Source organism: Anser brachyrhynchus (assembly GCF_964034855.1).
Source record: "Anser brachyrhynchus genome assembly, chromosome: 1".
NCBI classification, from domain to species: domain Eukaryota; kingdom Metazoa; phylum Chordata; class Aves; order Anseriformes; family Anatidae; genus Anser; species Anser brachyrhynchus.
This window is the reverse complement of record NC_137694.1, coordinates 6,743,222-6,757,480: the sequence shown is the minus strand read 5'-3', so window position 1 is coordinate 6,757,480 and position 14,259 is coordinate 6,743,222. Positions and strand designations below refer to the sequence as shown.

The 14,259-nt window shown below is 41.4% G+C and overlaps 2 protein-coding genes across 8 annotated transcripts in view; one reads left to right on the top strand and one right to left on the bottom strand.

Moving 5' to 3' along the window:
• The window catches only part of CDC123 (cell division cycle 123), a 36,151-nt gene extending 35,660 nt beyond the window's left edge, over positions 1-491 (bottom strand). Inside the window, exon 1 of the mRNA XM_080581108.1 lies at positions 254-491. Within this exon, the coding sequence (XP_080437234.1) occupies positions 254-327 (74 nt within the window). The 5' untranslated portion in view covers positions 328-491. The remainder of the gene's footprint in view (positions 1-253) is intronic.
• On the top strand, positions 415-13,473 carry NUDT5 (nudix hydrolase 5). 7 transcript variants are annotated; one of them, XM_080581138.1, is made up of 9 exons: positions 415-545; positions 4,495-4,603; positions 7,932-7,999; positions 9,158-9,210; positions 9,890-9,997; positions 10,532-10,627; positions 11,278-11,383; positions 12,522-12,575; positions 13,129-13,473. In XM_080581138.1, the coding sequence occupies exons 2-8, from the start codon at positions 4,541-4,543 to the stop codon at positions 12,553-12,555; spliced, it is 528 nt and encodes a 175-aa protein (XP_080437264.1). In that variant the 5' UTR covers positions 415-545; positions 4,495-4,540; the 3' UTR covers positions 12,556-12,575; positions 13,129-13,473. The 7 variants fall into 7 exon arrangements, 2 of the variants coding, with proteins under 2 accessions (XP_080437264.1, XP_080437265.1); XR_013946935.1 differs by adding an exon at positions 2,388-2,460 and having other exon boundaries at positions 431-545; positions 4,514-4,603; positions 11,278-12,575; XR_013946936.1 differs by adding an exon at positions 2,388-2,460 and having other exon boundaries at positions 432-545; positions 11,278-12,575.
• The last annotated feature ends 786 nt before the right edge of the window (positions 13,474-14,259 follow it).

The window sequence follows — 14,259 nt, the reverse complement described above, 5'->3', positions numbered from 1 at the left end:
AGCCTCGATGGACACCTCTGTGCTTCCTCCCACCCAGCACTGCCCCACGCAGGCCCTTATTTCTCACCCAGCCCGGCCCCAAACACCCCTCCCCGGGTCTAACCGAGCTCGCAGCCTAACCCACAGGGCCAGGACCAGCCTCGCATAAACTCCCCCTGCCTCCAAACCCACACCACCCCACGTATCGCCCTACACACCGCCCCACACCCCCCCTCACACGCCGCCCCACAGGGGCTCCCCCAACCCCACGCACCTACGGATGGTGACGGTCCTGAACAGCGGGTACCACACGGAGAAGCGGCAGTGCGCTACCTGCTCCTTCTTCATCCTCCCCTCAGGCCGGCACGGCGCGGCCCGACCCGTTTCGGCCCCTTTTCTCCCCGAAAAGCTCCCTTTCCGCCCGGAACCTCCCCTCCGCTCCCGGAGCCGCCCGGGCCGGCATCGGCGGCGCACCCGGCCCGGCCCCGCCTCGCCTCAGCCGCCGCCATCTCGTCAGCGCCACCCGGCCGCGGCCCCGGCTCCCCTCCTGCCGCCGGGCACAGCTCGTACGTGGGGCTTTTCTGCGGGGTCACCCGCTGGGGACGGCGTCCAGACGCCCTTTCATCCCTTTCCTTAAGTATTTCCCCGGGAGCCGCGGAATTGCCCACGGAAATGTGGGGTTTTTAAGCCCTCCGGTTCTGCTCCGCCTTCGAGCCCCCCCCTCGGTCCCACTCGGTGCTCTCTGTGCTCAGTTCCATATTCCCCTATTTCCTCTGAACTTTGCGATTTTAGTTCACCCTCCTCTGCCCCTCAGGGGAGGCTGGCAGCAACACACGGGTGCTGCTAACCCTCTTCTGCTTGCACAAAGCTGTCCTTCTTTTCCCTTTTTTCTTTTTTTGTTCTCTTCTACGTGGCAGGAGCCGGTTATTTCTCCGTATTTTATTCACTTCTGAGTGAGTGGGTCATCCATACTGCTGAAATAAGGACAGAAATGACATGTTTTTTCTTCCCTTTTCCTCTCCTCTCAACTTCTAATCAATTGATTTTGGTGCTCGAATCGTCTTGCTGAAATACAAACGAACTTCGCTGCAACCTGGTGACAAATCGGTGAATAAAAGTGACTTCCCAAACTTCAGCAATGTGTGTTTTGAGCACGTATCTTAGCACTCTGCTGGATAAATTGTGCATAAAACACTCGCCAGTGCCCCTTTTGCACGTTCCGCGGAAGGGATCCTGTCTGGTGTTTTAGCTTAATCTTGCCTTGGGACACCGTTGCTGAGCTTCTGTTAAATCTGGTTGCTGTCAGTTGGGATGTGTAGCTTGGATCAGATAATTCCTTTTGAAAAGAAGTTTAGAAAAGCTAATCCATCTATTGTGACTTGAAGAGGTTAACGTAACGCCCTGGTAGCCTGGCTGCTCTGTAAGCTCATTCCCAGGCCTCACTCGGTTTTAGATCTTAACTTTCGGGAAGGATAATGTAGAAACTGATGTCAAAAGGTTGGATATTCCCTTCGAAGGAAACCACTCAGTAAAGGAATAAGCAATAGGCGTAAAGTTATACCTTTTGTAAATGGTATGACTTTTTGAGGTCTGAATTTGAGCCCTACATGAGGCAAATGGAACAAGCAGCACAATTTGCCGGCAATATCCTGTGACACTAACCATGGAAGTCATCAGAGAAGGTAGAAGTGGGCCAACAAGAAGGTAGAAGTGGGCCAACCTGTGTGGTTTTTTTCCTAGAATTTATAGTTCAAATAGTGTTGATTCACGCTAAGAAGACTGGTAAATGTGGACATTTTGATGTATTCTTAAAGTTTTGCTGATAATTATTAAGTATTTAAATTCACGGAGTTCATGTAAGTGGAAGTCACGTAATCAGGTTCCTGGCTGCTGTGCCAGCAGCTTTATGTTTTTTTGACTCAAATGATCCAGTGGTAACTGTATGAGAAAGAGCCTTCCTCTCTGAGGGCTGTGAGACAATGTCTGTTCTGAAACCTAACGTAGAGCTTTACCTTGCATCTGTAGATTTAATTGTCAGTTACCACGAATGTTTATGAAATAGGAGCTGTGTTGCCTCCTTTTTCTGAGCACCCTTGGCTAATGTGAGATACCAGACCTGCAGCCTTCAATTAGCCAAGTGGTATTTCAGCTTTGTAACTGCTGAAATTTTCAATTCTACACAGTCAGTTGGATTTGGAAAACATTACTTTTTTGGTAGAACTTTTTAAAATGTCACTCATATATAGAGTTGTTGCACCCACTAGTGGAGAAGATCTTCAGTACAGAACCTGAGATGGATGAGTCTCATTTTCACTCATTGCACATTTTCGTGCTATTTCAAACTGAAGCCATCTTCAGTAATTTCTTGTAATTTTAGTCACAAATCATCCTTGAATCTGTCACTGCAGGAGAGAGCAAATTCTGTTGAAAAGAGCTTCTGGCATGAGATGAGCTCCTAGGGTGTATTTGTAATTGATGTAGGTAAGTATTAATACTGTTATAGAAAGCATTAATAAAGTTGCATATGAGATTTTGGGAACAACTGTGGTAATCTGTTTGAGAGAGATACGCAGATGCAGTTAATGTAGAAGGGTTACGATGATCAATGGAAGGGGATTTCTTTTGAGGGGGGATTAAAAGAGGAATAGTTATTCAGCCAGTCCTAAAAAAAGTTTAAGATCAACACCATTTGCTATCTCCTGTCTTTGATAGGTACATATTGTCAATCAGAAAGCTTATAATTCTTTCCAAACATCGGAGGTGCATTTCTTGTAGCTAGCTATGTGAATTTTCTATATTTTTGAAGCTGGATACTTAGGGCGTCGCACAGAGCCTAGTTTGACTGTCTCCCATGGATGACCAGGAGCCTTTTCAAACCAGTATGCTGGGCTGTGGTTCTTTTGCATGAGTTTCATGGAAAGCTTAATACTGTATGTTAGACTCACAGCGAGATACTATGACTGTTTGCCAGTCACGTCTCTTAAATCCTAAGTGAGGAGGGTTTGAGTTGGCTTAAGAACAAACGGGCAACACTAATTGAACTAATATGGGATAAACGTAAGATAAGCAAGTAAGGTCCTACAACAGTTTTTCATAGTAGTGGTAAGGTAGGCAATAAAACTACATAATTTTAAGATGAAGCATCATTGCTTTTAGAAAGGATAATATAATGTAATTTTAGGATTAAAAAAGGGTAATATATTTTTGAAATGACAGAATTGGATTTAGTAAGTGAGGGTTCCTGTGCAAGTTTTATGTTACCTAAAGACAATTTGAAACTTTGACAACCGGTATGATGTACTGCATCCAACAAGACCGTCTTAAGATTTAAGAAAGAGCCTGCCCTTTGTACTTACTGAGGAAATGGATTTATGTACATTAGTTGTAATCCTTCTGATAACCAGACATAGCTTGTACTGTCTAGTCCTCTGAACTACTCTGTGAAATTAAATACAAAACTTATATGTAGGAAAGCTGATATAGCTCCATGCTCATGTATGTTTCACAAACGTGCTGTAGATTTTATCACAGAAGGATAAAGATGAAGTAAGAATGAAAGTGCTAAAATTGGGTGACAGAGAAGGTGAGCACTCACAGAAGACAGTGTTCATTGCTAGAGACCCCTTATTAAACTATAGTTGGTCAATGGAAAGGTTCCTGTTGACTTCATGGAAAGATTACAACCTTAAATGAACTCTTGAGAATAACAGATCTCTGAGATCTTGTCTTTCCTGGCACCTAAACTGAGTTTCTTCTTTGCACTGTCTTTTTATTTAAAATTAATTTTCAGGGCTTCAGTACAGGAACATAATATCAAAGATGAGCTTCCTTGGAATAATAGTTTCTGTGCCGAAAGTGCTGCATACCTCAGCAGTGAGACAGCCTTGCTTTGGGCACATCCAGGTGCCTTTTGTGTTGGCCACACCATTCCTAGTAAGGGAGAGTGACGTGCTTTGATCACGCTAACTCCACGTGCCACCTAGACTTGCAACACACAGGTGACTTTTTGACCTTGGAGTTTTTTTGGGGGGGAAGAATTGAGCCATTTATGTACGTATATGTGATGTATGTAGGTTCTGGTTCTGATTCTTTCTCAATAATGTGCAACTTTTACTCCGGAAGTCCTTCTGGTGTAAGTTTTTTTTCCACTTTGACAGTGGAGTGCTTAGACTTCTTGTGGCAATGCTGCATTGACAGAGCACTTCACTGAGCAGAATGAAACAATTCTACTAAATGGATCAACTTTGCTTCTGCGTGTGCCTGACCTTTGAACGGGTAAGGAGGGTATCTTCAGCCAGCACAGCTGCTCTGCAGTTGATAGGACTGTTACCAACTACGTAAGTCTGGGATTTGACCCAGACTTCCTTCGAAACCATCAGGTGGAGCTGAAAATGTGAATTGCACTTGCCATCACATGCTGTTAACTTTCTCTCGCAAGTTGGATTTGTTAATTTAGAATGCAGAAATGAACCTTTTAACTTTACTCTGAAAGCAAATATTGACTTTGTTTCATAGTAGTCTGGACTTTGCACAGGAGGGGAAAAGCCTGACATTCCTGAAAATGGCAACTGAGACATCCGCAGAAGTTCCGAAAACTGCTAGGCAATTCGTCCTTAAAGAAGAGGTATAACATGTTTGGTTTTGACACGTTTTATTGCTAAATAACAACTAGCTGAGACAGATCAGAATGTTTGTGAGTGCAGAGTAAGAAATGGTATAGATGCTGTAGGTTTGTAAAATCTATTCAGGCAGAGCACTTCTTCCTGATGGTCAAAGAGTTTAAAGAAGGTGACGTGGATGAGGAATATGTAATTCTTTTTGCGAAACAATCATACAAATTATCAAGGAGAGGGAGAGAAATCTACAGTGTTCAGTTTTTTTAAGCTTCAGCTTTTTTTTTTCCTAATTTTATAGCTGTTTGTTGTATTGTCTGTTCAGGCTGTTTTCAATATTAAGAAATAATGTTGATTCCTCTCAGATACTGTAGAAATGGGTAGATTGTGAAAATGCTGTCTGTTCCTCTAAGATGAACCTCTAAGAGTTGCCTTAACATTTAGGATTTTATCTTCTCTGATGTTTTCTGGAAGGATTTGAATTTAGATGATTGCTGTTCTAAAGACGTTAGTAAGGAGGTAGTAATATTTGTCAAAAACACTGTAGTTGCACCTTACCTTTACAGAATCAGAAAATATCAGGTCTTCAGAATGGAATTCTGAGGTACTTCTGGCTGCTTTTTAGGAGCATTTTCACCATAATTGAAACTATGAGTTTTTTTAGACCTTAGAACCTGTTTTGTTTTTGTTTTTCAGGTAATACTTGAATTTTATGCTCCTTTTTCTTCATAATACCTCTTAGGTTTTCTCCTTTGTTATATTGCACTCTTCAGTGTCATTAGAAATTTGTAATTAGATCTTACATCTTCTAAGCAATTTAGCTTTTCGGTCATTTTCTGGGCATAGCTGAGGAGAATGTTTACCATGTGTCTGCCAGTCACCCTTATATTGAAAGTGTTTTGGTCTTCAGCACCTGTGTGGCTTGATGTTGGAGAATCTTCTTTCGTGAACGTAGCTGCTGATCTTATTTTCTTCTACCTGCTTCTGGGAACCCACAGTCAGGCTGTTGTGAGCAAAAACACGTGGTATTTGCCCATCAAAGTAATAGATCAAGCCATAAAAAATTGCTCATTCTAAAACTGAGTATGGTTAGTAGAACACGCCCTGAAAAGTGCCGTTGGGCCCTAAGTAAGGAGCTCTGCAAGGCAAGAGTTATGTTTCTAAGCCAGCTTCCAAAAGGTTTTAGTTGTGCACCTGACAAGGTGGGTGACAATAACATTTTATTTTACTTTTAGGGAAACCTGGCTGCTTTCAGTTTCCTCCCCCTGTAGGCAATTAGCAGCAAGGCTTTCACCTCACTTCCACTGTACGTATTTATGCTCCGTGGCCTAGAGTACTTTTTAATTACTGCTCCATGACAGTAGAGGCCAAAAGCTGTACCTAAGAATACCAGATGAAAAACAAGACACTTTGTTTGACATTGTTTGTTTTGTATGCTTAAAATCTACATTTTGTCCTTTTGTTGTCTTTCTGGAGTTCGGATAGGTCAAATCTCTTACAGACTAGTGATTTCTTTTTCCTCTAGGACTCCTGGCACCTGAGCTTTTCCTGTTTTTCAGCCATTTTCCCCTTTCTGCTTAGCAAACAATAACTTGGCGACAGTGGTAGTGATCTGCCAGTGCTGTTGAATGCTGCAACAAACTACAACCAATAGCCTAGTCTTTCGCTTTCTCTGCAGTGTTTAAAAAATTCATTAACACAAACATTTGGCTGTGTTTGTTTCTTCAACTGAAGCATATTGGTTCTTCTCCTTGGACAACCAGTGGGACATGATTTTCATCTCTTTTGGATCTTCCTGTACTCTCATTCTGCAGTGCCTTAGGAGCGAATGCAAAGCTATTTAAAATATATCTGAATGCTTCCAAGTGGAATTACTTCTTGTTCCTGAAACAGACATCATAAACTTCCTGCTGGTTTTGTGACCACAAATCCTTTAGAAATCCCTTTTGAGAGCACATAGCTCCCCTCTTCAGTTCGTGCTACCTGGAAATAAACTTCCCAAAGCAAATGCCAAAACTCTCTCCATGTAAAGTACGTGTGGCCATATTTACAACCACAGAAGTGCTACTGATATTTCAATATCAAAATAATTGTTCCGAAGGACACAGATTAAGGACTACGTGAGTTTATTCAGCTCCACTATAATTTACTGGACACCTGAGTCACTCCCAGTTTCTATTCTGCATCCGGTTGAAGCTATTTTGTGCTTCTGTACTCTGGTTATAGCTGTGTCATATACTGCAGTTCATTTCTACAGATTTGTTGGTTTAGTTGGTGAATCTATCAAATAAAGTTCTTGATTCACATGGCTACTCAGGTCCTGTTTGCTCTTTGTCCTGCACTGGAGGATTGTAACGAGCCTGTGACATGAATAGCCTCTAACTTCATTCTTTGCTACAATTTAATGTTGTGGGTTTTTTTCAGAGCCTCTTTTCCCCTTGCTTGTACAGACTCCATTGCTTTCAGCAGTATGTCTCAGTAGACAATAGAAAGCAATCTGTCCATCTTACTGGTTAGTCATGATTTCTGTGGTCAGACCTACGGCCAACTTGTTACAAAATTCTGGAGGCAAGCTTTTTGTCTGCCTACGCACTTAGTAAGGCTTAAAATTCAAGATATGCTAAAAAAATATAAGCTGGAAGCCTAGTACACATATTTTCCCCTTTTAAAGGAATTACATAAAAGATAAGAAAATATCACAGGGAAAAAAAATCATTTAGCTCAGAACAGACAAGCTATAATAGTGTTAATGCCGAGCACTCAGTCAGTAGCTTTCAGAAATCCTAAAAGGTCAGGTACGCATGTATGTAAAAAGGGCTCTCAGTTACAGAAGGCAACGGTGAGTCGAGGCCATAATAAAGGCCAAAAAAAGTTTCAAAATAGTTGGGTTTTCAGTCTTAGCTTAGCTATTTCATGGATAGCTGTTAGGGCACGCTTTCTGAAAAACAGGCTCTGATAATCAGCAGTATGGGTAAGGTCTATGCAGACAGGTGCCCCATCTTAAGCAGAAACTTGACCCTTGAAAAGTTCTTCTCAGAAGACGAGGGGGATAGGACTTTTCGCTAAATGAAATCCCACTGAATTCATTGCAGCTTGGTTATGAAAATGAAGTTAAAAGAATTTACTAAGCTTATTTGCTATTCCAATTCAAGAACGTGGCAAAATGTTTTTTTTCCCTGCTTGTTACAGGAAGTCGTTAAGTGTTCCTGTGTATATTCTGATGCTGAGATTTTGTCTCAAAAGAATTTCAAATAAAGTTGTATTGTCTCTCCCCCCTAAACCCAAATATCTTTGAGATTAATCTTGTAGTTTATTTAACAAAGAATCATTTTTTTATAGGTAATTGTAGAAAGAAAATGGTTGAAGCTTGAGGAAACAACTTATACTGATCCCAATGGTAAAACCAGGTAATTTTATTTTTGCATTCTTTTCAGATTCCTATCACGTTCCCTGTTATATGGACCAGCCACAGGCTAGATAGAATATGAGCACTACAAACCTATTATTCAACAAAGACGATGTATTTATTGTTCAATTTCTTTATAATTCATACTGTCCAGAGAAAAAAATCCTACTCTAGCTAGCATGTGGGATCAAATTTGGCATCTAAATCTTTTAGGGTGCATTAGACCTTGGTTTACCTTGCATTTCCGCTTTCTTGTAAAGGTGCTGTGCAGAAGGAAGTTCTAGTAGTCCAGAGAAGCTGTGATGATCAGCGAGTTCGTCCTTTGACTTTTCTGGTTCCTCACTAAGGGCTCCTTTTTCCCTGTTGGCACTACAGAACCTTGCATAGTACTGACAAGTTATCGTCCTCTTGTATATTATAACACCTGCCCAATTCTTTTGTATGCTTTAGTTTTGCCATGTTTATCTAGACGTGACACAGCTTTATTCCTCCCCCCCTTCGTGTATTAGATTCCATAAAGTTTGCTTTCTCTAAGTGCCTCCCTGTTCATCAGCAAAGTATCCTTCTAAGAAACAGCAAAGATTGGAGCTTTTGTGAATGGATTATTATTGGTGATGGGTTTTTGGATTTTGTTCATTTCATTGCTTATATGGAGAGAGAAGTTTGGGTCTTCCTTGCCTACAGGCTTCTGTTGCCCAAGTAACTGAGCTGAGTTCACAATAACTTACATTATTAATGGTATGCAAAAGCAAGTTAAAAGATAGAATGCACGTAGTCTTTTTTTTTTTCAAAACTAACAAAATCTGACAGGTTTAATACATAAATTATTTTATTCTGCATTTTTCCAGGATGACTTTTATATGACTTGTGTGTTCCGTGACAATCATTTATGTCCTTCCCTTGTTTTTAGTGACCCTAAGCAATCAGTAAGTACCTATTTTCTCTCTCCTTTAGGTAGGCAAAACAAAATTATACCTCAGACATCTTATGGAGCCAAAACAGGACAGGGGATGCCTAAGGCCAGCTGCTTTCTTATGGAGCTTCACTGAATAATGGCATATTTTGCTTTTAAATGAAAGCAAGGGTAGAAGACGGCTTACAAGAAATGGATATTGTTCCTTTTAATGTATCAATTTGTTCTTTTCTCTGTGCTGAACAGAACTTGGGAAACCGTAAAGCGTGCTGGCAGGAAAAAGGGAGTTTCAGCCGATGGTAAGATGATGTAAGACTTTGGTTGTTTGTAGCTTTTGTGAAAGTTCTGATAAACTCACAGAGCAGACTGAGAGCCAATGTGGTGCTGAATGCACAAATAGCTCTGCAGGGCTCCCAGGATACGCCAGACCACTGAGCAAGTGTGCTCTAGCGAGATCCCAGCTTGAGAGCTGAAGAATCAGGAACTGACTGGTAGCAGTGTGTTCCCAAGATGATTATATTCCCTTCCTAACAATGGGACAGTTTCAGTCAGGGATGCCGTGATGCAGAGCAGCTCACAGGCTGATGAACTGGGTTTGCTGTTAGGGACTAGGGATACGATACTCTTCAGGCAAAAGAGGGACACAATTCAGCCACAAAAGGAGCGTAGGTTCCAGACTTTGGCATCCAAACTGTTTGCAGGTGCGAGCACCCACCAAGCTACGGGTGGGCTGATGCTTGGTCGTCCTTGGTACATGTCTCTATAATTTGTTGGGGTATTTTGGAGATCCCATTTGGGGCTTTTACCTCTCATCATGCATGGTATAAAGTAGTTCAGGGTTACAGAGCAGACATCTAAATGTTTGTCATTTTAATGCACAGTGTTACAGTCCATAGGTTCTTTTTTGGGTCTAGCACCAAATGCTCACTTTGTTATACTCAGATATTTCGTGCTTATGTTTTCTGTTGCTGCCTGTAGGTGTAGCAGTGATAGCTGTCCTACAGAGAACTCTCCACTACGACTGCGTTGTCCTAGTGAAACAGTTCAGGCCTCCAATTAACGGCTACTGCTTAGAATTTCCTGCAGGTAAGTGGCTGAAACGTTAAGACGGGTCACATAAAGCTGGTAGTTAAGCGTGTCTAGGTGTGCTTGGAGTTTCAGTCGTAATGAAGAAGCTCTGAGAAATCCATGGTGGTCTCTGTAGCTCAGTGTGCTGCTCAGAAATAAGAATATTTGGTAACGAAGAATACAAAATGAGCATCGTTCATTTTAGGAGATTAGAGACATTTTGCACAGGAGTCTGATAAGACAATATTGCATTTCCCTCCACTCTTCTCTTTAAGAGCCACAGCATTTGGCTTCTTTCCCTCATGAGAATATTAACGCCATCTTTTGGGAAGGTGGCATGAGGCTGGAGGTAGTCAGCTGAAGACATGGGCAGCAGCAATGATGAATCCAGGAACTGGAACCCTCCCTAATGCCTCAGTTTCTTCCTCTGTAAAATGGGGTGACGAGGATGTTTCACCTCATTTGTAAAGCTGCATTAGATCTCAGAATGGGTATTGTGGGTAAGTGCGTGCTAATTTTTAAGTTGTTCTTGTGTAATTATTTATCTTGCAGGCCTCATTGAGGAAAACGAGACTGCAGAAAGTGCTGCATTGCGAGAGTTGGAGGAAGAAACGGGGTACAAGGGGGAAGTCGTTGAATGTACTCCAGGTCCGTGCTTTTTTCTTTTTCTTTCCCACCCAAAGCTAATTCTTTCTGATAGACACAACATGCTTTAAACCAAAAGGGAACACCTATCCAGAAAACTCTATGCAGATTAGCAGAGTGGTGTCCCATGGCTGTACTCGTGAGACTTTGGTCCTTGGTGAGTCGGTTGCTGAACTCCTGTTGAACAGGACTAAAGTAAGCCTGACATCCATAGGGGAAAACTTTGCTATTAAATAAGAGACTTTACTCAAAATCTGTGACTTGTTGAGGCAACTTATGTATGGTTTCAAGTAAATGTCAGTACAATTAAAACTTGACTCTTGATTATTGGGTATAACTGCATGCTGGGGACAGAGAAGTAGAGACAGGTGGTAGCAAAATTAGACTTAATAGGCTGAGGAAGCTTACAGGAGAATTGTAGTTTACAGTTTAATCTACAATTTATGGAATGAAAAATAAACTTAAGTGCTGAAAACACATCTTATAAGGAATCTGGGAGAGATGAGTTACAGAAGCATTACTTTTCACTACTCCAGCATGAACTTAACAGCAAATATATGTTCTCCTAAAGTATATTTGGATGGAATCTTTTGCAAAATGGCAAGGTTCCTGACCTCTGCTTTTGAAAAATGAGCCTGTTTGCCTGTCTGCAGCTCTCTGCTTGGACCCAGGTTTGTCAAACAGCACAACGCACATTGTGAGCGTCACCATTAATGGAGATGAGGCTGAGAATACAAGACCTAAGCAAAAACTTGGTGAGTTTTCTACCATTTATATAAAAATTCTTAGAAGATAACGGAACTTTAATGGAACTATACCTACCACTGCATTCTTCTGTTCCCTCCCTGCTGGTTTAGACTCTGTAAATAAATCCTTCAAATCCCATGCTGTAGTCTAGTGGAGCAGAACCATGTTTGTTTGCTAAACTCATAGCTGTTAGGTGTCAGGTACGGGCATACCCAAAATGAGAAATTCAGGTGGTAAACTTCAGTGAGTGCCGTAAGCACTTATGAACTTTGATTTTCCTTAGCTGGGGCTTGACCTGGAAGTAAGTATGGTGTCATTCACAGCCAGTCAGGTATAAAAACTGCTTTTTTAGTTGTGAACATTAGTATATTTCAAAACCCTTAACTTGCTTTTTCTGTTTTGTTTCTTACAGATGATGGAGGTATGTTACATACTGTGCTCCCAGTGACATTTAAGGTCAAGTGTGATCTTTCTGTGTTTTACTTAGAAAATGTCAGTTAAAAATGTTTTTTCTTTGGGCTTGGTTAATCTCCTGACCCTAATCAAACATACCTGAGATTGACTCTGGCCTAGACAAGAAAATTCCTGCGGGGTATTATCACATCAGTTACATTCAAGCATTGCACTGGTATCTAAAGAAATAAAAATTAGTGAATCCACAACAGCTGTAATTAATTCAAGCACCCCCCCAAATGCAACTAATTTAGACACACTGTGCAGCTATAAACCAGTACGAATTCACCACTAGCAAAACTTAATTCTTTACATAGCATGCTATTTTGCTCTTTGAATGCATCTAAAATCCCTTACTGTACCAGTTAAGCCAGACAGGAGTCCACTTCAACAATATGATATTTTTCCCTTCTCAGAAGGGGGAGTCTCCTTTCAAGGGGTTCTCACCCTCCATAGCTTCCGCCTTTTTCCCCACTTTTATTCTGCCAAATGTGTTGTTTTTTAATGGCCCCACTCACTGTCTTCCCTTATATAATGAGCCTTTTTATGATACATGAAAGTTCACAATTCCTAGATGGTGATGAGCATTAAGCCAGTTTGTTTCCTCCTGTAAGCTTTAAGAAATACAACACTGAGACAGACTTCCTCTACTGTCCACTGATTTAGAGGTGTTTAACATTTTCTTCTTTTCTCCTAGAATATGTGGAAGTTATTTCACTTCCAAAGAATGACTTACTGCAAAGAATTGATGGTAAGAGCTTTCTGACACATTAAAAGCACTAATATGAGCTTCAAGCAACCCGTAGTACCTCTTCTCATAACTCTTCCTGACATTTCTCCTCCTACAGTTCTGTGTCTTAAAAAAAAAGCTGCAGAAGACATGGCCATATGACAGACTTACTGAAAGTCTTAGGCATTAGCCTGAAGAACTTAATTCTAGAACGCCATACTTAGAATCCCAGAACGGTTTGGGTTGGAAGGGACCTCAAAGCCCCCCCAGTGCCACCCCCTGCCATGGGCAGGCACACCTCCCCCAGCCCAGGCTGCCCCCAGCCCCATCCAGCCTGGCCTTGGGCACTGCCAGGGATGGGGCAGCCACAGCTCCTCTGGGTAGCCTGGGCCAGGGCCTCACCGCCCTCTGAGGGAAGAATTTCCTCCTTATAGCTAACCTAAACCTCTCTTCTTTTAGTTTAAAGCCATTCCCCTTTGTCCTATCATCTGCCTAAGTACATCTTCATTTTAGTAATGAACTTGGAAATTTATGGAAAGTCTTAACAGCATCTCATTTTTTTCCCCTCTCCCAGAGCTAGTAGCAGAAGAGCACATTGCAGTGGATGCCAGGGTTTATACTTATGCACTGGCCCTGAAGCATGCAACAGAGAAACCGCTCCAAGTTCCTTTCATGAAGTTCTAAAATTTCACAATGGCAAATGTAGTTGAAAATTGTCCAGTCTAGATGGCTTAGAATGTAACTCTTCTTATTATAAAGGTCCTTTACTTTACATGCAGAATAAAAAAACACTTTGTTGGAATAATTCTGATATTTTTACCTGGAATTATGTAACTGACAAAAAGTATTTCTCCTAACTGTTTAATCTATCAAGCCTTTAGAGGATAATCATAATAAAAACACTGTTTAATTTTCAAAACACCTTGTTTCATTTCATGTTCAACACTATATTTATATTTCAGTGGAAGAAAGATGCTTAAGGACCTGTAGTTGGTGGGGTAGCAACACCTGTTAAAAATGAGGAAGAGCGCATCGTGCTTTTGTCCACGTGCACAAGCAGCACCATTTAAACAACCATAGGTAATTTTCTGCACTAGGAGCAGCAACAGCTGCACAAGGACACACCGTGCACACTCCAACTACAGCATTTGAAAGTGCAGTTCAGGGCACTTCTATGATTTAGACCTGAAGATCAGATTCCTTCTTCCAGCCCTAACCAAACTATGTGGAAAGAGAAACTTGGTTAATTTGATCCAGGCACTGTTTAATCTAAGAAAATACAGACTCTGATGACAGTAACGAAATATCAACTGGCACAAACTAAAACAGTGTATGGCCTTGGTAAGTAATGCTGCTTAATGCTTGGGCTTCCTTACACACCCTGAGATCTGCTAGGCTATGCTTTCTCCAATTGCCTCATGTACCTGCATAAGGAGGTGACAATTTATTTCAATCTAATCATTTCTAGGTAAATCTTCTGCCCAAAAACACAACCGCTTCAGTGCACACTCACCTGCTTCTAATTATCTAAACCACCACCACAACTTAAAGGTTAGGATCTAAAAGTCGTCATCAGCATATAGTAGTATCAGTCTTGCCTCTGAAATGGATGAGCATGCAGAAACAAGGAAGACTTTCCTAACTTAGAAATGAAGTAGAAACCTTCCTTAAGGTTCTACCTTTCCAAACAACACCACAAAGTTAC